At 50.9% G+C, this 22,155-nt stretch overlaps 2 protein-coding genes across 3 annotated transcripts; one reads left to right on the top strand and one right to left on the bottom strand.

Moving 5' to 3' along the window:
• Positions 1–347: 347 nt before the first annotated feature.
• FOXP3 (forkhead box P3) lies at positions 348–7,915 on the top strand (the record flags this gene model as incomplete). Of its 2 annotated transcripts, XM_080719111.1 has the most annotated exons (11): positions 348–554; positions 1,071–1,175; positions 1,276–1,414; positions 1,792–1,879; positions 1,951–2,055; positions 4,225–4,312; positions 4,470–4,550; positions 6,205–6,355; positions 6,950–7,026; positions 7,478–7,579; positions 7,766–7,915. In XM_080719111.1, 11 exons carry the CDS (start codon positions 348–350, stop codon positions 7,913–7,915), a joined length of 1,293 nt encoding a protein of 430 aa, XP_080575237.1. The 2 variants fall into 2 exon arrangements, with proteins under 2 accessions (XP_080575237.1, XP_080575238.1); XM_080719112.1 differs by lacking the exon at positions 1,071–1,175.
• A 957-nt stretch (positions 7,916–8,872) lies between these two features.
• Positions 8,873–21,892, bottom strand: CCDC22 (CCC complex scaffolding subunit CCDC22; the record flags this gene model as incomplete). The annotated part of the gene is made up of 17 exons (XM_080718378.1): positions 8,873–8,986; positions 9,319–9,393; positions 9,473–9,532; positions 9,778–9,873; positions 10,112–10,219; positions 10,302–10,403; positions 10,511–10,627; positions 10,723–10,842; positions 11,457–11,576; positions 11,669–11,731; positions 12,187–12,381; positions 12,782–12,960; positions 13,052–13,118; positions 13,237–13,343; positions 14,260–14,392; positions 20,652–20,829; positions 21,843–21,892. 17 exons carry the CDS (start codon positions 21,890–21,892, stop codon positions 8,873–8,875), a joined length of 1,884 nt encoding a protein of 627 aa, XP_080574504.1.
• Positions 21,893–22,155: the final 263 nt, after the last annotated feature.

Raw genomic sequence — 22,155 nt, 5'->3', positions numbered from 1 at the left:
AGGCTGAGACCTGTTGTGGTTGAGGTCCCACAAACAAATTGCCCCAAGCCCCGGTGGAGGAAATCACAATAGGGCTGTGCTAGTGTGTTTGGGAGAGCAAGGTGCTGGACCTGTATGTGTAGGGTACGTGCAGGTGGATACATGTGCCTGTGTTCCTGATACCAATGTGCATTCACCAGCACATGCACAATTAGAGGTGGGGTGCTTCAGGACATGAGCTAGCCAATACCTGCTCTGGCCAGAGGGACTGTCCACGTGGTTCAGGTGGCTAAAACTAACACTGTCCCTAACACATGTGTGACTCCTTCCCTTTATGTACCTACAGCTTGCTCTTGGACAAGGACCCAATGCCCAACCCCAGGCCAGCTAAGCCCTCGGTCCCTTCCTTGGCCCTTGGCCCATCCCCAGGAGCCTCGCCCAACTGGAGGGCTGCACCCAAGACCTCGGACCTGCTGGGGTCCAGAGGCCCAGGGGGAGCCTTCCAAAGCCGGGACCTCCGAGGTGGGGCCCATATGTCCTCCTCCTCCAACCCCCTGCTACCATCACAGCTGCAGGTGAGCCCCAGAGTCAAAGATGGGACAGGGAGGGTGGGGTACCTGAGCCTACAGGTGTCGACCTTTACTGTAGCATGGGGCGGGTAGGGGGCCCAGCTGGTGCACAGGAAGTGGTTTCTGGGTCCCAGTCAAGTCTGTGACTTATGCAGATGTTACAGAGCCAAGAAAGTCCCCAGTTGCCAGGCCTTAGAGATTTGAGGCTTTCCCCAACCGCCCAATCCCTGTTTCAGGAAAGGAGGAGAACCCTAAATGGTCCCATGGACCCAGCCATGTGTCCTCACCCCTGTGTGACAAGAGTAGATGGCTGGAGCCTACAGAGGTGAGGTGACAGGGAGCTCTGCCACTTATTAGCTGTATAGTGTTGAGAAAGTCACTCAAGAGTGACTTTGTCATCTCCCTGAGCCTCTGTATCCTCAATAGTACCTACTATGTGGGGCTATGGTGAGAAGCTTATGAAATAGACATAGGCGAGTGAGGGCGAGGGTGGTATCTCACACACTTACCTTCTTCCTCCAGCTACCCACAGTGCCCCTCGTCATGGTGGCACCCCCTGGGGCACGCCTAGGTCCCTCACCCCACTTGCAGGCACTTCTCCAGGACAGGCCACACTTCATGCACCAGGTATGGAGCCTGAACAGATGGGAAGGAAAGAGAAGGGTGGGGGAGAACTTCAGGGATGGGCCCCCAAGCCAGGCTGAGCCGCTGCTGCATGTGCCCCCAGCTCTCCACAGTGGATGCCCACGCCCGGACCCCTGTGCTACAGGTGCGCCCACTGGACAGCCCAGCTGTGATCAGCCTCCCACCACCCACCGCTGCCACTGGGGTCTTCTCTCTCAAGGCCCGGCCCGGCCTGCCACCTGGTAACACCCCAGCCCATACCCTCACAGCTTCACAGAGTCCCCAGATCCTTGAACATGCGTAGTGTAGACTGTTCCAACTAAACGCCCTCCGGAGGTCTGAGGTCTCAGGTCTCAGAGTCATGGAAACTCCGACCTCCAAAAAAATGTCATGTTCAGAACCTTAATGATGTAGAATGTCAAAAGCACAGGACCGCAGATCTTTGTAGTTAGGTAAAAGGTCAGCATGTGGCAATGGCCGACTTTGAGCTGCTTTTTCAGCAGCCTCAGACTGTGAGAACAACACAGTCCCCTGGGAGTCAGGGTCATTGAGGCTCAGGAGGTGAGAGGCCATGTGTGCCTGGTCTACAGCCCCAGGGGGGCCCTGTTCCTACCTACAGGGATCAATGTGGCCAGCCTGGAGTGGGTGTCCAGGGAGCCAGCTCTGCTTTGCACTTTCCCAGGCCCTGGTGCACCCAGGAAGGACAGGTGAGTGGGCAGGGTGGGGAAGGGCCCTCTCACCCTGTCATCCCCTCTCCTAACACCCTCTGTCCCCTCAGCACCCTTTCAGCTACACCCCAGGGCTCCTACCCACTGCTGGCAAATGGTGTCTGCAAGTGGCCTGGATGCGAGAAGGTCTTCGAGGAGCCAGAGGACTTCCTCAAGTGAGTACCTGGGGCCCAACTCAGTCTAGGGGGTCCTGGTTTGTGGACATAGGTCTGGGGTATAGGTCTCAACTGAGACCTCCTCCCAATAGGAGCAAGATTTGTAAGTAAGCTGAGACTATGGGTCAAATCCCAGCTTCGTCCACTCACTGGATATGTGGTCTAAGAACAAGTTGCTTAGTTTCTCTGGGCCTCAATTTCCTCATAAGTATAATGGGGCATGATAATAAAAGTATATACTGAGCCAGGCATGGTGGTGCATGCCTATAATCCCAATACTTGGGAGGCTGAGTCAGGCATGTCACAGGTTCAAGAACAGTATCAACAGCATAGGGAGACTCTCAACAACCTAGGGAGACCCTATTTCCAAAACAAAAAAAAAAAAATAAATGTACGGGGAGGAGGAGGGAAGGCAGCAGAACCTAGACGAAAATGCTCTAAGACTTATGTGTATTCTATACCCCTATATGATTTATAGTTACAATGTACCAAATAAAGGTATAAAAATAAAACAGGAAATGCTAAAAAAAAAAAAAGAAAAGAAAAAAGAAGGCTGGGATATAGCTCAGAGGTAGAATGCCCCTAGGTTCAATACCCAGAATAAAAAAATAATAATAATAAAGGTATGTACTGATATTTACCTCCATTTTACAGACAAGGGAACTTAGACCAAAGAGGGTTAGTATCTTGATCAAGATGACCCAGTTACATGATGTGTGCATGTATGTCTATACAAGTTTTTTTTATCCCATTATGATGTATGAATACAATGCACCAATAAAAGATTTTAAAAAAAAGAAAGCAAAGCTCTGTTCCTCACATTACAGAAGCAAAGGAGGGAGGCTCTGCTCACACATCATGGAGTGTGGAAGCAAGAGGAAACCTACAAAAAAGGAGATTTTTAAGATACAAGCAAAATTTCTAAGGCCACACCCTAGGGACCCACCATCTCCATCCATAACCCACTGGCCTATATTACCACCCAGATAAATCCATTAAAAGTGAGTTCATTTACTGATGACATTATAACCCTATTATTTATTGCTATTAACCCTGAGCATTTCAGGGGATATTTTATATCTGGCCATAACACATTAATACCAGGAGAAAATAAATAAAAAACATAAAATAAGTACAATGGACCAATAAAAAATTTAAAAAATAAATAAAACAATTATTCCTTTTACTTAAAAAAATCACCCAGTTCCCACTTAATAAGGTAGAGCACACCTGTATCCCAATATATGGGAAGCTGAGACAGAAGGATCACATATTCAAGGACAGCATCAGCAAGTAGCAAGACTTTCAGCAACCTAGTGAGACCCTGTATCAAAACAAAAAAGGGGGTCTGGGGTATAGCTTGGAGGTACAATGTCCCTGGGTTCAATACCCAGTACTCCCTACAAAAAAAATCATCCAGTTTCAAGTTGGGTGTGGTGGTGCATACCTATTATTCCAGTACTTAGAAGCCCAAGGCAGGAGGATCACAGGTTCAAGGCCAGTGTGCAGTAATTTAGACCTTGTTTTAAAATAAAAAGGGCTGGAGATGTAGCCCAGAGGTAGAATGAATGCCCCTGGTTTCAATCCCCAGTACCACCACCCCCCAAATTAATCCAGTTCCTGAGTGGGAGCTGAGATTTGAACCCAGGCAGCTAGGCTCCAGAGTTAATACTCCCAACTACTTTGCCCTGCAACCTCTCATGCCCACATGCCACATGGTTGATCTCCAATGCCCCAGCTCCTATAGATGGCTATTGCCTCCCCTTAGCCCCACCTCATACACACCTTCTCTACTTCTTTGACCATGTCCAGCTATTAGCAACGAGACACGTCTTTCCCCTTCATGGCCAGGCATTTGTACAGGCTGTTCCCTCCACCTGGAATGCCACCCCTACTCTCACCTGCCTCGCCCACTATTTGTTCACCACCTCCATCATCACCTCCAAAACCCTGGCCAGGCTCTGGGGAGGAGCTCAAGCCTAGAACATAATGGATGCAGAAGGGCATGTGTTGGAGGAAAGACAGGTGTAGGGGAGAATGAGAGAAAGGAAGGGCACAGAGGCTCTAAGGAGAGACCTCCCACAGGGTCCAGACTATCCCCAACTGGAACGCTGAGCCAGGAGGCCAGGCCCACTGTGGTCACCTGCATGGAATCTTTCCCCTACCCAGGCACTGCCAGGCAGACCACCTCCTAGATGAGAAGGGCAGGGCGCAGTGTCTCCTCCAGAGAGAGGTGGTGCAGTCTCTGGAGCAGCAGGTAATGTCTATTGGGGGGTGAGAGGGATGGTGAGTGGACCTTATATCCATATGGTACCAGGACCCAGGCTCACCCAGGATGAGAGCTGTGTAAGGGAAAGAAGGGTATCGCAGAGAAAGGCCAGTCCAAGGCCTCACTTTTGTGCCCATCCCCACAGCTGGTGCTGGAGAAGGAGAAGCTGGGTGCTATGCAGGCCCACCTGGCCGGAAAAATGTCGCTGACCAAGGCTCCAGCTGTGGTGAGCCACCCCGGGCCTGTAGCTAGCAGATCTAGACTGCTAGGAGGGAGAGAGGGAGGGAGGAGGGAGGGAGGGGAGGGCATACTGTAGGGTACAGGGGACCTGTCCTCACACATAGGCTCTGAGGACTATAGGCCCCTAACCCCGCCTCCTTACATGCCACATCTGAGAATCTCTCCTTCCACTTCCAAACCTTCTGTCCCTACAATCTTGAAACATCATGATTCTGAATGTTCAAAGCAATAGTAGGAGCCAGGCACAGTGGCATGTGCCTGTAATCCCAGTGACTCAGGAGACTGAGGCAGGACTGCAAGTTCAAGGCCAGCCTGGGCAATGTGGTGAGACTCTGTCTTAAATTTTTAAAAATAAAAAATAAATAAAAGGGCTGGGGATGACCAGACATGAAGTCAAATGCCTGTAATCGCAGTACTTGAGAAGCTAAGACAGGAGGATTACAGATTCAAAGCCAGCCCCAGCAATTTAGCAAGGCCTTCAGCAATTTAGGGAGACACTGAAGATAAAAAATAAAATAGAGCTGGGGGTACAGCTCAAAGGTCGAATGCTCCTAGGATAAGTCCCCAGTACCACCACAACAACAAAAGCCTGGTGATGTAGCTCAGTGGTAGAGCACTTGTCTAGCATGCACAAGCACTTGGGTTCCATCTCCAGCAAAACACACACACACACACACACACACACACACACACACACACACACACAAATAGCAAAATACTTACCGAAGGCAGACAGTATACCCACCATCATACCAGCTACATAACTTTAGGGTCCAGTGCAATATGAAAATGTGGAGCTCCACATTAAAATTTCAGGATGGCAACCTCAGAGGATTAAGCAGTGCATGGTCCCATGTGAATGCACAGATCACATGCCCATGAGGCCAGCCCAGGTTGCCAGGCACTGCTTCTGGGCACTTTACTGATCTTCAATCAAGTATCAGGATGCCACAGTAAGGTAGTGACCACCACTGTCCCCTATTTATAAATTAGGACAGTTGAGACCAGGCAGGCTTAAATTACTCTCCAAAGTCACAGTTGGGTGCCAGAGAAACCTGATTCAGTGCCAGCTTGTGGACCCAGTATGTGTGGCTATGTACAGCACCCATGCCAGTACTCTAGAGAATGGCTTAAGTTTCATCGAATTCCCCATCAGACTGATAACAAGAGGGTGCCCTTAGACACTGATTTAACTAGGCATGGTGGCACACACCTATAATCTCACCTACTAAGGAGGTTGATGCAGGAGGACCTCTTGAGTCTGGGAGTTTGAGGCTAGCCTGAGCATCATAACAAAACCCTATCCCGTGCTTGTTGTTGTTGTTTTTGTTTGTTTGTTTGTTTGTTTGTTTTGCTTGTTGTTTTACAGTACTGGGGATTGATCCCAGGGGTATTCCACCAATGAACTATACCCAAGCCCCAGCCTTTTCACTTTACTGAGACAGGGTCTTGCTAAATTGCTCAGGCTGGCCTTGAAATATTGACTTGAACTATTTGTAGTCCCAAATAGCTGGGACTACAGGTATATACTATTGTGCTTGGCTGAGACCCTCACCTCTTAAAAATAAATAAAAACACTGATTTGAAAATAGGGTGGGAAGATTATGCCTCTGGGTCACCAGCCCCTCCTGCCTTTTCAGACATCATCTGACAAAGGATCCTGCTGTGCTGTAGCTGCTGGCACCCAGGGCAGTGTTGTCCCAGCCTGGTCTGGCCCCAGGGAAGCCTCTGACAGCCTGTTTGCTGTACGGAGGCACCTCTGGGGCAGCCATGGAAACAGCACATTCCCAGGTAAGAGTGGTCTGCCCCCTGCCTAGTAACCCCACACTACTAAATTTACCTGGTGTTGGGTTGGGGGGATGCAAAGGAAATCCATATAGCCCCCATCCCATTACCAATATCACCCAGCCTTCAAGGAATGCACCTGCTTGCAAAACACTTCCTTGGGATTTCCATACCCTGAAAACCTCCAGTTATGATTGCAAGTTAGGCATAGTGGTTCACGCTTGTAATCCCAGTACCTAAGAGGCTGAGACAGGAAAATTGTAGATTCAAGGCCAGCGGTCTGGGGCTGTGGGTTTAACAGAGTTCTGAGCCCTTGAGTGTGGTCTTAGATCTACCACTTAACCACTGATATGCCTTTAGGGTGCAAGTTATTTCACTTCTTTTCAATCTCGGGGAGAACCACTTTGGCAAGAGTGGTGCCAAGAGCAAGAGACAACTTTGGAGGGTCCTCAGCAAACACTACCTGTGTGTAAGCGCAGGAAACCCCACCCCATCCATGTTGATGGGGGGACTTCAGGCATGTGGACTCTCAGTGTAGAGGGCCGTAGGACAGGTAATGAGGTCGTGGATGTGGTCTAATCCATATCCACCTTCTACCAGAGTTTTTCCACAATATGGACTACTTCAAGTTCCACAACATGCGGCCTCCTTTCACCTATGCGACCCTCATCCGCTGGGTAAGCAGAACAGCTCAAGCCCAAGGAGGAGGAAGAGAGGGGGAAGGTCGCCTCCCAAATCCCCATCTTCCTCTGAGTACCCTCAAGGTGGGCTTCTGCATTAACAAAGCCCAGCCCTAAGGACCTCCAAGCCATGCCCCAAATGTGAGACCTCCTGCCAGCTTCACCCCAGTCCTGACCCCAAACCCAAACCACCAACCATACCAGTGTATGCCAAATTATGACCCTAAACCCACCTCTCTCCAAATGTGCACCCCATTTCTAACTCCACCCTTTACCACATGCATCTAACCCTGCCCCCATCCTTCACCCTGCCCTATCTCCCTCCCTTTCCTCCGGTCCTGACAATCCTACCCCCAGCCCAGAACATCCAGGGTATGCCACTACCCTTCTCAGGCCCAATCTTTGGGGAAAGCTCCCTTTACCCCACCTTCCCACCCCCCACCCTCAGGCTATCCTGGAGGCTCCCGAGAAGCAACGAACACTCAATGAAATCTATCACTGGTTCACACGCATGTTCGCCTTCTTCAGAAACCACCCTGCCACCTGGAAGGTGAGTGTTCCTGGAGGTGGTGTCCAGCAAGGGCCTCAAGTGCCACCGTAGCATAGGAACAGGCTGAGCTGGGGCTGGGCTGGGAGGCGTGTGTGGAAGGGACACAGGCCTGCGCTGGCAGAGGCTGCCAATTTCAGCCAATGCCTGCTGTCCCCACTCCCGGTCTGGCCGGTCCCCCTTCCTCAGAATGCCATCCGCCACAACTTGAGCCTGCACAAGTGTTTCGTCCGTGTGGAGAGCGAGAAGGGGGCTGTGTGGACTGTGGATGAGTTTGAGTTTCGGAAGAAAAGGAGCCAGCGGCCCAGCAGGTGCTACAACCCGACACCTGGCCCCTGACTTCGAAACCAAGGAAAAGAAGGACAGTCAGGGGCCAAAATGGGGGAGGGGGACCTGGACATGTCCAGAGACTAAGAAGTGATATGTCTACTCTCTGGCCTGCCAGGATTCCTGCTACCCACCTGGCTTTCTTTCTGGATCCTATCTTCTGCCCCAAGGTCCCAGCACAGCCCTCGCCCCATCCCCAAGCCCACCAAGATGGGCTCTCCCCAAAACAGGGCCCTCACAACCAGCCACACACACAACCTGCCTCAACCATCTTCACAGATGACCTCAGAGTGGGAAAAGTCACAGTCACAATCCTGTCCCTTGCACTTGACAAAAACCCTAAATCACTAAGAGCCTGCCTCAGTACAAACGCCCTCAGAGCTGCAGTTACATAAACAATCACACAGCCACAGGCCTCCACCTCACATACTCAAAAGCATAAGCCCACTGCCAACCCCAGGTACAGGGTCACACAGGTGTACCCAGACCCCTGCACAGCAGCAGTGCCCCCAACACAGGTGCTCATTTACAGGCACCACCCACTGGACTCACCTGCATATCTCACATGTACACACACATGGACACCCACAGCCTCTCCACCCCCATAGCTCTCAAGTCACTTACTGACTGGTTAAAATGGACCCCACCTCACCTGCCACTCGCTCTACACCCCTGGCCCTGAGCCCGATCCATGTCTCAGCCTAGTCTGCAGAAGAGCCCCTCGTTTATTTGGGATCCAATCCCCCAACCCCCAGCGCCCTCCCCAATAAACTGCAGCTGAACACCCACATGCTGGACGGTCACCCCGGGTTAGGGCTGGGGTCAAGTGGGCAGGCGTCTGGGTGTAAGGCTGTAGAAGGAGGAGGTGGATGGCAGATTCAGGGAACAGCTCGGGCAGGTGCTTGGCCACCACCTCCAGCACCCCAAGTCTCTGCCTGTGCGGCTAGGGAGATGTCCACAAATGGCTTCTCAGGCCTCCCGAACCCGGCCCAAGAGGCTGGCATTCTCCTGGCGAAGGGCTCGGTAGTCCTCGCAGATCTTCTCCAGGTTGCTCAGGGTCTTCTTGCCCATCTCTGTCTCAATCTAATGCAACATGAATGCACATTCCCTCAGTGTACAGGGCCATTTCCTTTCTGAGCTCCTGCCCACCACCCACTCCACTGGGGCCACCCTGGGCCCTCCCTCCCCCTGCAGCAGCCTCCTGCTCTCCCCCACTGCCAGGCCTCCTTGAGCCCATGCCTCTACCTTCGGCCTCAGGTGGAAACTGGGACTCAGAGTAGGCCACAGGTCTGTCCCCAGCACATGCACGAAGTGACGGGTCTGAGCCTAGCCACAGGTTATGTCTAGCCTCTCTCAGTATAAAGCAAGGAGCTGACCACTGTCCTGCTTTGGGTCTCTCCCACCCCATGCCTCACCTGTTCCTCAAGATCTCGAACCTCCCGCATGATAGTGCCTGTATCCTCAATGGTCTGGATGAGCTGGCTACAGTTCTGGGAATGGCAAGAGTGGAAGGCTTATACCCAAGCTGGCCCCTCCCCAGCCAGCCCCCCAGGCATGCTGCCCCCTCACCTCATGCAGGGCAGCCAGGTACTTGTAGGCCTTCCGAACTGCATCATCCTTCTTGGCATCCTGGAAAGGCAGAGGGGAACTTGAAGATATGTGGGTAGTCTCCCCTCCCCCAACACCTCCAAGCTACCACGGGGCCACCCTTTGCCACCACCCCCTACTTTTATCCGCCATGGGACAAAGCCAATCCCAAGCATCAGTGCGCCTACAGGGCTCACAGAGGACCCAGGCCATACAGGCCCATAAGATAGTCATGCAGCTGGCCAGCCACACCCCAACTCTCCCAGTGGACCCTGCCTGCCCCACACCTTAAACACGAGCTCATCAGTCACTGCAAATGTCCGGTCTAGCTTCCCGGAGAGGGAGTTAATTTCCTTCTGAAGCTCCTTCGTGTCAGACAAGATCTGGAAGACACCAGGGTGGCTGTGAGCCCACGTCTGGGGTTGGACCACTGAGGGTACTCACGTGCATGCACTCACACCCATCCAGGGCCTGTGTGTCACTGCATCAGGGGACACTAGTGTACACTGTTCTGTTTCAGGGAATGGCTGGACAGCTCTGCCCATTGAAGGGCTATGAGGTCCCCATGTGGCCACCCTGCTCCTGTCTGCCCGTATGACCTGCCAGCAGGGGCCAGCACACCTTAGTGATCTCTTCCTTCTGTTTCCGGATGTTGCCCACAATCTCCAGGATGCGCTGTGTGTAGGCCAGCCGGGACACATCTCTCGGCAGAGTCTCCAGCTCTGACACCTAGGCAGGGACACAACAGGTGTTCCCCCAGGACCTGCACCCCACCCGCCTTTGCCACCCAGGGTCCCCACACTGGCCTTACCAGCTGCTTATAGACCTCCTCCTTCCTTCGGGCCTCTTCCGCTGCTGCCCGAACACTCTGGTGCAGCTCCTGGATTTCTGCCAGCCTTCGGGAAGATTCCAGCTGCCGGGGAAAGGGGCCCCGGGCAGAAGACAGTGAGACGAGCTCAGGGACAGCTCCCTAAGGAGGCACCAGACCTGCCCCACCCACAGCACAACCCCACTACCTACCTCCCTGCAATCCTGGAGCTTTCGGAGGTGGCGGTACTCAGCAAGAAGTGGGACCCGGTGCTTTTCCCACTGACTCGCCAGGTGGATGACACGCTGGGCACTGCTCTCCACCACAAGCTGGGTGGGGGTATGACAACACATCACACAGGCTGGGCCCAACCAAGCTTGCCCCTCCTGGCCCAGTCTCAGCCTCAGCCTCAGCCCCAGCCTACCTGCAGCTTGGCGAGGTTGGCAATCCCATCCGGCAGTAGCTCCACCGCCCGGCTCTTCAGACGCAGGGCCTGCTCTCGCTCTGCCATGCTGAGCTCATTCTGCCAACACTCGGTCTCCACCTGGCACATGGTCAGCCATGCTCCCAGTCATACACTCCGGCTCACACAAGCCCAAGAAACCCTGGCCCTCTGGCTCCACGACAATGCCTGGGAGCCCTGAGGAGCCCCAATCCCCCGCCCGCCTAGACTCATCCCATCCTGTCGATGCCCACAGACCTTCAAGCTACCTATGAGGCTTGAATAATGCCTGCAGGTGCCTCTAACCCCTAGAGGTCACTATGCCTCCAAACCCATATCCCCCTTTCCCCTGCCAATTCTCCTGAACCCTCAAGAGCCCCAGAGATACCTGATGTCCCTCATGAACCCTTCTGATATCTGCAGCCCTCTAGAGGGCACCTCTCAGCCCCTTAAGACCCCACTTGTGTGTGTGTGTGTGTGTGTGTGTGTGTGTGTGTGTGTGTGTGTGTTACTAGGGATTGAACTCAGGGATATTTTACCTCTGAGCTACACCTCCAGCCCTATTTCATTTTTTATTTGGAAACAGGGTCTCACTAAGTCGTTGAGGCTAGCCTCAAACCTATGATCCTATCTTAGGCTCCCAAGTACTGGGATTACAGGCATGTGCCACCATGCCCAGCTTCAAGGCCTCCTTTCAGGCCTGACCCAGTCCTCACCTGCATAAGGCTAATTCCCAGCGTCTTCATATCAGTTTCCACCTCTTCGATGCTGCGGTTCACACCCTCCAGCTGCTCCCGAAGGGACTCTAGCTCCTGTTCCTGAGTTGCCCGTGTATCCTGGAAGAGATGGGCCAGTTGGTTGGAGATGTCAGGCCCAGGAGACAGACAGGGATCCAGGACATCCTCCCTCCCTGCACAATTCTGCTCACCTGTTCAGGTCGCTGGGAGGTGGCCGGCATGTCTGTCACTGGGGCTGCCAGGGCCTGAGGCTCCTGCTGGAGTGAGAAGGGCTTCCTGGCCATCAAGGAAAATCCTGCCCCTCATGGCCCAGCCTCAACCCCCAGAGCATCTCTCAATGCTGTACCCATCCCCACTCAACCTAAGATTAGTTGAGGGTAAAAGAACTACCTGTAACCTCCAACTAGAATGGGTGTTCCCAGAGGGAACTCCCTGACCCTGACAGAGCTGTCCCAAAGGTCCACGAGCAGGACAGGGAACCTCCAGCTGAGCATCTGAGGGGAGAGGAAAGTGCCTAGGGAACGGCAGGGCTTGAACCACCCTTACATGCTTCCCACCTATCTGCCCTTTCTCCACTGAAATCCCAAGAAGCTAGTGGAGCCCTCTGGGCACCCTCTGCCCAGTGGGAAGGAGGGTGGTGCTTACACACAAAGCAACCCTTGAGCTTAGCATACCCCACCGACCCCCATGTCCAATAAGGCCCACCCACCAGGTGGAAGGTGAACTTCTCTGAATGTGTGAAGCGGGAGCCTTTGGGGGTGTTGGTCCTGGCCCCAGCACCCCAGGCCTGCAGCAGCTCTCCCAGGTCTCGGGTTTGTGTGGGGGTGCCAATTGGGCCCCAGCTCTGGCGCAACTGCTCAGCCAGCTGCTTCTTCAACCGTTGTCGTGGAGCCCGGGGTTCCTCCTGGAAAGAGTGGGCAGGGGAACAAGAGGGTGTGGAGGCCTGCCGACCCCCAAGGTCCTCTGGGGGCCACCTGAAAAGCCCTCCAGCCTTTTCACCCAGCCAGACAGCTGCCCCACCAGCCTGGCAACTCCTGGAGGACAGGGAGACACCTCTTCCCAACAGCCACACTTCTTTCCACCTGCTTGCTCCCCACCCTAGAGAAAGATGTGGAAAAAGAGAAAGAAGAAAGCCTAGAGCTCCCAGTCAGACAGAGACCCAAAAAGGATGTGTGGCACAGAGCTAGGTGAAGAAGGGCCCGGATTCAGAGGAGAGAGAGGAAAAGGCAGGTGAGGGAGACATGAGAACAGAGACAGGTTTGAGTCAACTGGGGAAATGTGATTATGAAAAGTAGCCCCTGTACCTGGGGTGGCAGGCGGGACGCACGGCGTACCCAGTCCTCATCCCCTGGCCGATCCTGGCCCACGTGCTGGCAGAGCTGGATAGCATGGTGTTCGAGGAGCGAGGCCGCCCTCTCAGCAGGCTGGGGCACCTGTGCGGGGGCTGGTAACAGCAGAGGACTCGCCTGGAACTCCCGCAACTCTGGGGGCAAGAGCAGAGTCAGCCGGCCCTCTCACATGATGATACAGTCAGACTCACCCCTAGCCACTTCACCAACCCCCCACAGCCTCACCTCCTTTGGAATTCAACTCCGGCATGACCAGCCTGCTGGCACGGAGAGGCTGCTGGAGGGCAGAGCCCTGGTGGGAGAGCAGAGTGTCAGAGCTGGGAGGACTTGCAATGGGGATCACCGGCAAGGGGGGGGCAAGCAAGGCAAGGTGGGAATAAGCATAGATGGACAGGAGTCAGGGGTCCCACCTGGAGGTGCTGTAGCTTAGGAGTGCGAAGGAGAGGTGGGACCCAGGGCAGGGCCAGCTGCTCCCGGATTTGGCTCCCAATGGCCCGAAGGAGAATAGCTGAGTCACCTAAATGGGGATGAGGAGGGAGTGTTCATCAGGTAACAGTGTAGCAAATCCAAAAGTGCCTGCTCCGGGAAACCAGCCCTGGCTCCTGATCCCTCATCCACAGAGGCGGATCCATCCAGCTAGCATCTTCACAGCCATTCAACAAACACTGGACCAATTAGGTACCAATCACTATTTTGAACACTAAGACCACCTGAGGGAACAAATGATAAAAGTCCCATTCTCATGGAGCCAGCAAGTTAGCAGAGGAGTTCATGAACAGGATCTTAAGTAGGATCCAGAGCCAGGAGTGGTGGCACACACCTATAATCCCAGTCTTTGGGAGGCTGAAACAGGAAGATTGCAGATTCATAGCCAGTGTCAGCAACTTAGCAAGACCCTGTTTCCAAATTAAAAAAAAAAAAAATTAAAGGGCCAGATGTATAGCTTGGAAGTAGAACACAACTAGGTTCAATTCTCAGTACTAAGAAAAAAAAGTCAGATCTAGGCCTCAGTCAAGTGGCCAGCAGGAAAGAAAGAGAAAGACTGCCAAGAGGAGGCCAGAATGTTCCACAAGGAGTCAGAGGAAAGCCTCCACAAGGTGACAGCAGAACACAAACCTCAGAGGACTAAGGGAATGAACCATAAGAACCAAAGGAAAAATATGTAGGTTGCTATAGTTAGGAGTGGAGTTAGTGAAGTAAATGGCACAAAAGGAGAGTCAGGAAGGCCCCCAGCACCCACTCACCATTAGGATCAGCCCACCATGCCACCTGCTACAAGTCCATCCCTTCCAACCCAGATCCTCCTGCCTGGCTCTCCTGGAGACACACCCCACTCCTACCCGGCCACTTTTTGCCTTTCTGCTATGACTCTCAGTCCCTCCCATCCCAGAAGCCCACTCCACTCCCCCACCCCCACTTCCCCAACCCTGTACCTGCCGGCTGGTCTGCATCTTCAGCAGCATCGGTGGGCAGCCGCTCAGCCAAGAAGAGAAGCAGGTCCCTGAGGTCAGGCTCACTGGGGTAGAGGAAGTTCTGATAGCCAAGCTCCAAGGGGTAGCCCAGGTCCTGGGGGTTATCAGGCGTTAATCAAGTGGTATGCCTGGGGCCAAGGATGAAGATGTAGGCCCTATCAACCAGCCAGGCAGGACCTTCCTGTCCTGGGAACCCTGGGCCTATGCCACACCAGATCCCTTTTCTACCAGCCACTACCCTCCCAACCTCCTGCTGGATCCCAAACACCCCCAGAACCCCTAGGGCAGCTCCAGGGTGATTACAGTCAGCAATTCAAGCTCTAGCGTTGTCAACTGTGACTCCAAATTCACAGGCCATAAAAGAGAAAATGGAAGCCAGGCACGATGGCACATGCCTATAATCCCAGTACTTTGGAGGCTGAGGCCAGAGGATCACAGGCTGGAGGCCTGCTTCGGCAACTTAGTGAGGCCCACAGCAACGTACCAAGACCCTATTTCAAACTACAAAATAAAAAGGGTTGGGGTTAGCTTGGAGGTAGAGTGTTTCTGGGTTCAATGGCAGGATTGAAAAAGAGAGAAAGATGGAATTTCTGACTATATTATATAAAAGGAAGGTAAAAAAGAAAAATAAACTTAGCAAAGTCGAAAGAGTGAAAAGTTGGGGGGGAAAAGCCAGGTGTGGTGGCACACCCTTGTAATCTCAGCATTTGGGAGGCTGAGATAGGAAGATCACGGTTGGTGGACACCCTCAGCTACTTACTGAGGCCCTTTGCAACTCAGTGAGACCCCGTTTCAAAATAAAGAATAAAAAATAGGGCTGGGGGTGTAGCTTAGAGGTAGAATGTCCCTGGGTATATCCCCATTACACACAAAAAATTGGGAAAAAATATTTGGAGCAAGTAATGAATCTATATATTACATAAAGAATACCTAAAATTAATGGGCAAATCCAGGCATAGTGGTGCATGCCTTTAATCCTAGTACTTGGGAAGTTGAGACAGGAGGATCGCAAGTTTGAGGTCTTAGTAAGACTCTGTTTCAAAAAAAAATAGGGCTGGGGTGGGGGTTAGCTCAGAGAATGCCCTTGGGTTCAATCTCCAATACCACACACACACACACACACACACACACACACACACTAATGGTGGCATACACCTGTAATCCCAGCTACTGGAGGCTGAGGCAGGAGGATCACAAGTTCAAGGCCAGACTGGAAAATTAAGCAAGATCTTGTCTCAAGAAATGAGAGGGCTGGTGGTATAGCTCAACAGAAGAGTGCTTCCGAGCATGCTTGAGGCCCTGGGCTCAATCACCAATACTACAAAATAAAATTAACAGGGAGGGCTGGGGATGTGGCTCTGTGGTTGAGTGCTTGCCTAGCATGGGTAAGACCCTGGGTTCCATCCCCACCACTGCAAAAATTAATTAATTAATTAATTAAATAAATAAACAGGCAAAAAGATCAGCAATATAATATCAGAGAAAGGACTCCCAGGATTTCTAGATAGGACTAGGGAAAAGACCCAGAGAGAAAGAAAGCCTTCCTCTGCTAGCGGTGCTGTTGATCCGGAGTTACATGGACCTTGAAAGCCAACTTCCAGGATTCAAACCCAAGCTCTGCCACTTAACCAACTGTGTGATCTCAGGCCAATCACTTAAGCTCTCTGTGCTGCGCTTTTTCCATCTGAAAAAAGTGATACCAAACATGCCTAGAAGGTTGGTATCAGAATTAAATGTCATGGTTAAAAAAAAAAAGGTGGAAACCACTGACTTTTCAGTTACCTTTGCTTTGGCTATTTTTTTCTGACACCTGTTATCAAGGAGTTGTGACTGATATGGAAACATATTCCAGGAGTGGGGTGTGTGCAGTGACAGATGCCAAAATACGGAGGCAGCTGAGGGACAAAAAAACGGGTACCAGGAGCAGGGCTCAAGCAGAGGAAGACATGAGAACACCACTGTGTTCTTACAGAGGCCCTTTCTGGCCGGGTGTGGTGGCGCCTGCCTGTAATTCCAATACATGGAAAGCCAAGATAGGAGAATCACAAATTGGAGGCCAGTCGTGTAGCTTGGAGGTAGAATGCCCCTGGGTTCCATCCTGGGACCCAAACATTTTAAAAAGAGACCTTTTCTGCCTGCTGCTGGCAAACCAAGGCTACTGGAGCCACACAATCAAAAGTACCGCTTGGCCACTGAAAGGGCCAGATTCTTTGCTCTACACTAAGGACAGTGTAAGCCAAAGTAGATGAACACAGAAGCCTGTGGCAGGCAGCACTGGGAAGAGATAACTGAGAACTGAGGGGAGTCTAACTACCCACCCTGGCATTTCCCACTGTGTACTCTCCATGCCATAATTTTCCCCCTTAAGAGTCCCATCTCCCAGGATGCAGCCTCAGGCTGCCCACTTTGTGAGGCCACCAAGTGGCCCAGACAAATGAATCTGAGAAACCGTAACAGGTAGGTGAACCTGAGAATGAATGGATGGAGCCATTCAGAGCCAAGAGACAGAAACCATATAATCAAGTTCTCAACCAAACATCTCCGGGTCCGCTGTCCCCTGTGTCTAGAAGTTGTCATGGGAGTTATTCTACTGTCCCTCTGCCATCAGATACTTACCGTGTATGGTGGAATTGTTTATATTCACTGTGTAGCCACAGGTTGTTGAAATGCAAGCAGGCAAATCAGGCCCATCCATTAAGAGTAATGCCACTTACAAAAGCTTATATAGTAATTCAACTTTTACTTGACTTATTTATTATGGTACTGGGGATTGAACCCAGCAGCATTTTACCTCCAAGCTACATGGCCAAGGCCTTTTTAGTTTTTGTTTTGAAGCAGGTTTCACTAGGTATTTGAAAGCATCACTGCATTCTTGAGGCTATCTTCAAACCTGCGAATCTCCTGTCCCAGCCTCCCAAGTACTGGGATAACAAGCATGTGCTACCATGCCTGGCTTTTACTTTATTTATTTATAATGTATCTTTATTTATTTATTTATTGGCGCTGTGGATTGAGTTCAGAGCTTCATGTATGTAAAGCATGTGCTCTGCCAGGCATGGTGGCGCATGCTTGTAATCCCCGTGCTTGGGAGGTGGGGACAGGAGGATCTCACAGGTTCGAAGCCAGCCTCCCTGGCTTAAGGGACCCTGTTTCCAAATAAAAAGATATAAAAATAGGTCTGGGAGTATAGCCTGGAGGTTCCATCCCCAGTACCACCAACAAAAAAAAAAACTAAAACTAAAACTAAACAAAACAAACAAACAAAAAACATGTGCTGTAAAACTGAGTGACCTGCAGCCCTGTGACTTTTTTTTTCAGTATCAGGGATTGAACCCAGGGGTATTCTACCTCCAAGCTATATCCCAAGCCCTTTTTATGTTTTATTTTTGAAACAGGGTCTTGCTAGGCTGCTGAAAGTCTAAGTTCCTGGGGCTGTCCTCAAACATATGATTTTCCTGTGTCAGCCTTGCAAGTACTGAGATTACAGGCATGCACCACTATGCCCAGCCACTTAACTTATTTTTAATCCTCACAGAAACCTGTCATAGTAGATACAATTATTACACCCACTGATACATGAAAAAACTTAGGACCAAAGAGGTTGAGAGACTCAAAATCACGGAGCCGATGAAACACCAGAAATAGCTTGAGGATTGCAGGTTCGCAGCCTGCCTCAGGAACTTAGCAAGACCCTCGGCAACTCCGCAAGACCATGGGATGTAGCTCAGTGACACAGCACCTGCCTAGAATGCACAAAGCTCTGAGTTTGATCCCCAATACCACAAAACAAAAATTGAGGGCGTTCTTTTGCTGGGTGTAGTGGTGCACATTTGTAATCCTAGTACTTGGGAGGCTGAGACAAGAGGATCACAGGTTAAAGGACAGTCTCAGGAATTTAGAGAGGCCCTTCACGATTTAGTGAGATCCTGTTTCAAAATAAAACATAAAAGCCGGGCATGGTGGTGCATGCTTGTAATCTCAGCGTTTGGGAGGCTTGAGACAGGAGGATTGCACAGGTTAGAAGCCAGTCACAGTACTGAGGCTCTCAGCAACTTAGTGAGACACTGTTTCCAAATAAAGTATAAAATAGGTCTGAGAGTAAAACCAGGAGGTAGAAAAGCTCTTGGGTTCCACCCCCAGTACCACAAAAATAAATAAATAAATAAATAAATAAATAAATCATAAAATAGAGCTGGGGATGTAACTCAGAGAATGCTCCTGAATTCAATCCCCAGTACCACAAAAAATAAAGTAAAATATAAAAAAGAAGCCAGGTGTGGTGGCACATGCTTGTAATCCCAGTACTTGGGAGGCTGAGACAGGAGGATATCAGGTTCATGAACAATCTGAGCTATTTATTGAGGCCCTCTGAAAGTGAGACCCTCTTTCAAAAATAAAGAATAAAAAATAGGGATGGAGTGTAATACAGAGGTAGAGTGCCCCTGGGTTCCATCCCCAGTACCACAAAATAAAATAAAATTACAGTTAAAAGACCTGGGGTGTTGGGTGTGGTGGCCCACTCCTGTGATCCCGGTACTTGGGAGGTAAGAGACACGAGGATCTCAAGTTCGAGGCCAGCCTCAACCACTTAGCAAGACCCTCAGCAACACAGCCAGACCTTGTTTCAAAATAAGAAAATAACCTGTGTACATGTTTGTTTGTATGCATTCGAACCTCACTAAGATGCATAATTACAATGGACCAATAAGTATTTTTTGTGGTACTGGGGGTGGGACCCAGGGGCATTCTACCTCTGAGCTATGTCCCCAGACCTATTTTATTTTATTTGGAAACAGGGTCCCACTAAGTTACTGAGAGCCTTACTAAGTAGCTGAGGCTGGCTTCGAACCTGCGTGATCCTCCTGTCTCTGCCTCCCAAGTACTGGGATTACAAGAATGCAACACCACGGCCGGCTTAAAAAATATTTTAATTTCAAGCCGGGCGTGGTGGCACACGCTTGTAATCCCTGCGCTTGGGAGGCGGAGACAGGAGGATCGCGCAGGTTCGAAGCCAGCCGCGCGCTGGCTTAGGAGACCCTGTTTCAAAAATATAAAATAGATCTGGGAGCGTAGCCCAGAGGTAGAAGGGCTTCCAGGAACCCCAGTACCACCAAAAAAAAAAAAATTAATTTCTTTTTTGTGTGTGTGTGGTACTGGAGGTGGAACCCAGAGGCTTTCTACCTCCAGGCTATACTCCCAGACCTATTTTATATTTTATTTGGAAACAGGGTCTCACTAAGTTGCTGAGAGCCTCACTAAGTAGCTGAGGCTGGCTTCGAACCTGTGCGATCCTTCTGTCTCAGCCTCCCAAGCGTGGGGATTACAAGCGTGCGCCACCACACCCAGCTAAAATATTTTAAATTCTTAAAAATAAATTTAAAAATAAAATGAAAAGGGTGGTGTGTATAGCTCAGAGGTAGAATACTCCTGGGTTCAATCCCTAGTACCAAAAAAGAAATAGCTCAAAAATCTGAAATCTGGACACATTTCTGGGCTGGGGACGGGTGAGTGCTTCATTTAAAGGGCACTTTATGGCCTGGCATGGTGGCACACGCTTGTAATCCCCGCACTTGGGAGGCAGAGACAGGAGGATTGCGCAGGTTCGAAGCCAGTCTCGCTGGCTTAAGAGACCCTGTTTCCAAATGAAAATATTAAAAAATAGGTCTGGGAGTGTAGCCCAGAGGTAGACGGGTTTCCAGCAACCTCAGTACCACAAAAAATGCACTTTATTTAATCTATCAGAGTTATTTTTGGATTATAAGAGGCTGGATGCATCCAGTTGCCACAGGGGAATGTAACAGAGACACTGTTTTGGTTAATCAACAAATCTTCCTTTGGATAACCATCCCTCTTCAAATGCTGTGGGAGCATAAGGAAGAGCCAATCACCGTGTCCTATAGAACAACCACATGACCCAGGATTGGACCAATCAGAGCATAGAGTGATTAGGAGTGAATGTGTGATCCAAGTAGGACTTTTCCTGGAACTGGTAGATGGATGCTATGGAGAGAAAATATCTTCATGCTAAGTTGAAAATGTGGTAGCCCAGGTGTAAAATGGATCAACTCATTTAATCCTCATAACAACCTTACATTTATCATCTCCATTTCACAGATGAGAAAACGGAGGCCCAGAGGGGTTAGGGTCACACAGTTAATAAGTAGTGGAGCTAGGATCTGAACCCCTCATGCAGTTTGGCTGCACAGCCAGCAGCCTTAACCATTAATGAACGCTAAACCACAAAGACACCCACAAAGACACCCGGCAGAGTATAAATGCAAGTTTCACAGGAGATTCGTTACTTTGTAAAGGAGGAAGGAAGACATTGTATTTATTGGGAGGAGGCTACTCACCATGCAGGCCTGAGCCAGGCTCATGGCAAGGCGGAACCGGGCAGACATGGCCAGAGGCAGCAGGGGGCTGAGGCCAGAGCCCACAGCAGGGTCGATCACACGCAGGCAGCGGACCACAGCCTCCACGACCAGCTCAGTGGTGAAAGCTCGTAGGGTCTGCACATCTGGAGGGACTGCACTGAAGAAGAAAGGGGCAGGCTCTACTTGGGGGAGTAGTCAGGCGACAGGGATCAGACTAAGCCACACAGCCTTCTGAAAGCCCTAGAATAGGGTTGGGGGTGGGTAGGTTGCACAAGTTCAAACAGATCCCACCAGATTGTGACTGTGACTTCCACTTTGAAAACAAAGAACTAGGTAAATACTCAGGTCCTGAGAGCTTGGTGTAGGAGAATAGTGAATGACATCTCCAATTTCCTGTGTTTCAGAGTCTCGAATATCTGTGGTGGGAGAAGGTGAAAGGACCCCAGGTGGCATGGTCTCTGTATTTCTGGGTGCCCAGATATCACATTTTCTACATGTCAGAAACACCTAGATGCTGAGCTACTAGGGTTTTGAGACTATGTATTGCAAGGCTGGGGTTTTCAGGAATTTCAAATGTCAGAATTTGGAGTGTTAAGAACCCTAGGTATTAAGACCATCAAGTTTCAAACAATAGAAAAATTAGGCGCCCTAGATCCAATCCTGGGCTCTCAAGGCCCTCGATTGGAGGAGTTCTGGTTTGTTGAGGTGATAGTGCTGATGTCGCTGTATTTTAGGGTCGCAGGGTTTCAAAAGCCCCAAATGTTCAGGAAACTGAAGTTTGAAGGTTCTGACGTATGCAATCCCAGGTTACTAGGGTCCTGAGTCAATCAGGATCCTCAGATTTTTATTTCCCTAACTAATTATCAGGCCATACGTGTCTTAGAGTCTGCGGACATCAGAGTCTTGATGTCACGATCCAGAGATTTCAGGGTCCCAGGTCTTGATGTTCCAAGGTTGTAAGATCTCCGGGTGTCTGGGTTTACCAAAAGTCGGGGTTGAAAATTTGGGAGGACCCTGTTACCAGGGATTGTGTGCGTGAGGTCTAAGGGTCTTGGAAATTGGAGCCCTAAATATCTAGTTCCCAGGTTTTAAGGTTCCCGGGTAACCGGGGTCCTGGATTTTAGAGTCCCGGATGTGGGCATTTAGGGGCAGTGCGAGCTGTGTACTTACGTGCCAGCCTGGCGCAAGGAATGGATGAGGATGCGGTCGGCCTCCTCCATGGTGGAGACAAGTGGGAGTCGGAGTCAGGGTCCAGGACGAGATCCGAGGAAGTGGAGCGTAGCTCTTGGAACCCCGCTCTGAGCTCCTGGTGCTCAGAGCGTCACAGGCCGCGTGAGGACAATTGGGAAGTGTAGTTCCGTAAGCGAGCCGGTCACCAGCAGGATTCTTGGAGGCAGGGTGTGAATCCGTGCGCGCGCAGGCTTGAGCATGCAATGGCTGCTGGGAGCTGTAGTTCTTCCACTTGCAGCCGCAAGAGCTCTTC

Source organism: Muscardinus avellanarius, assembly GCF_963383645.1.
Source record: "Muscardinus avellanarius genome assembly, chromosome: X".
NCBI classification, from domain to species: domain Eukaryota; kingdom Metazoa; phylum Chordata; class Mammalia; order Rodentia; family Gliridae; genus Muscardinus; species Muscardinus avellanarius.
This window is presented reverse-complemented; position numbering and strand designations above follow the sequence as displayed.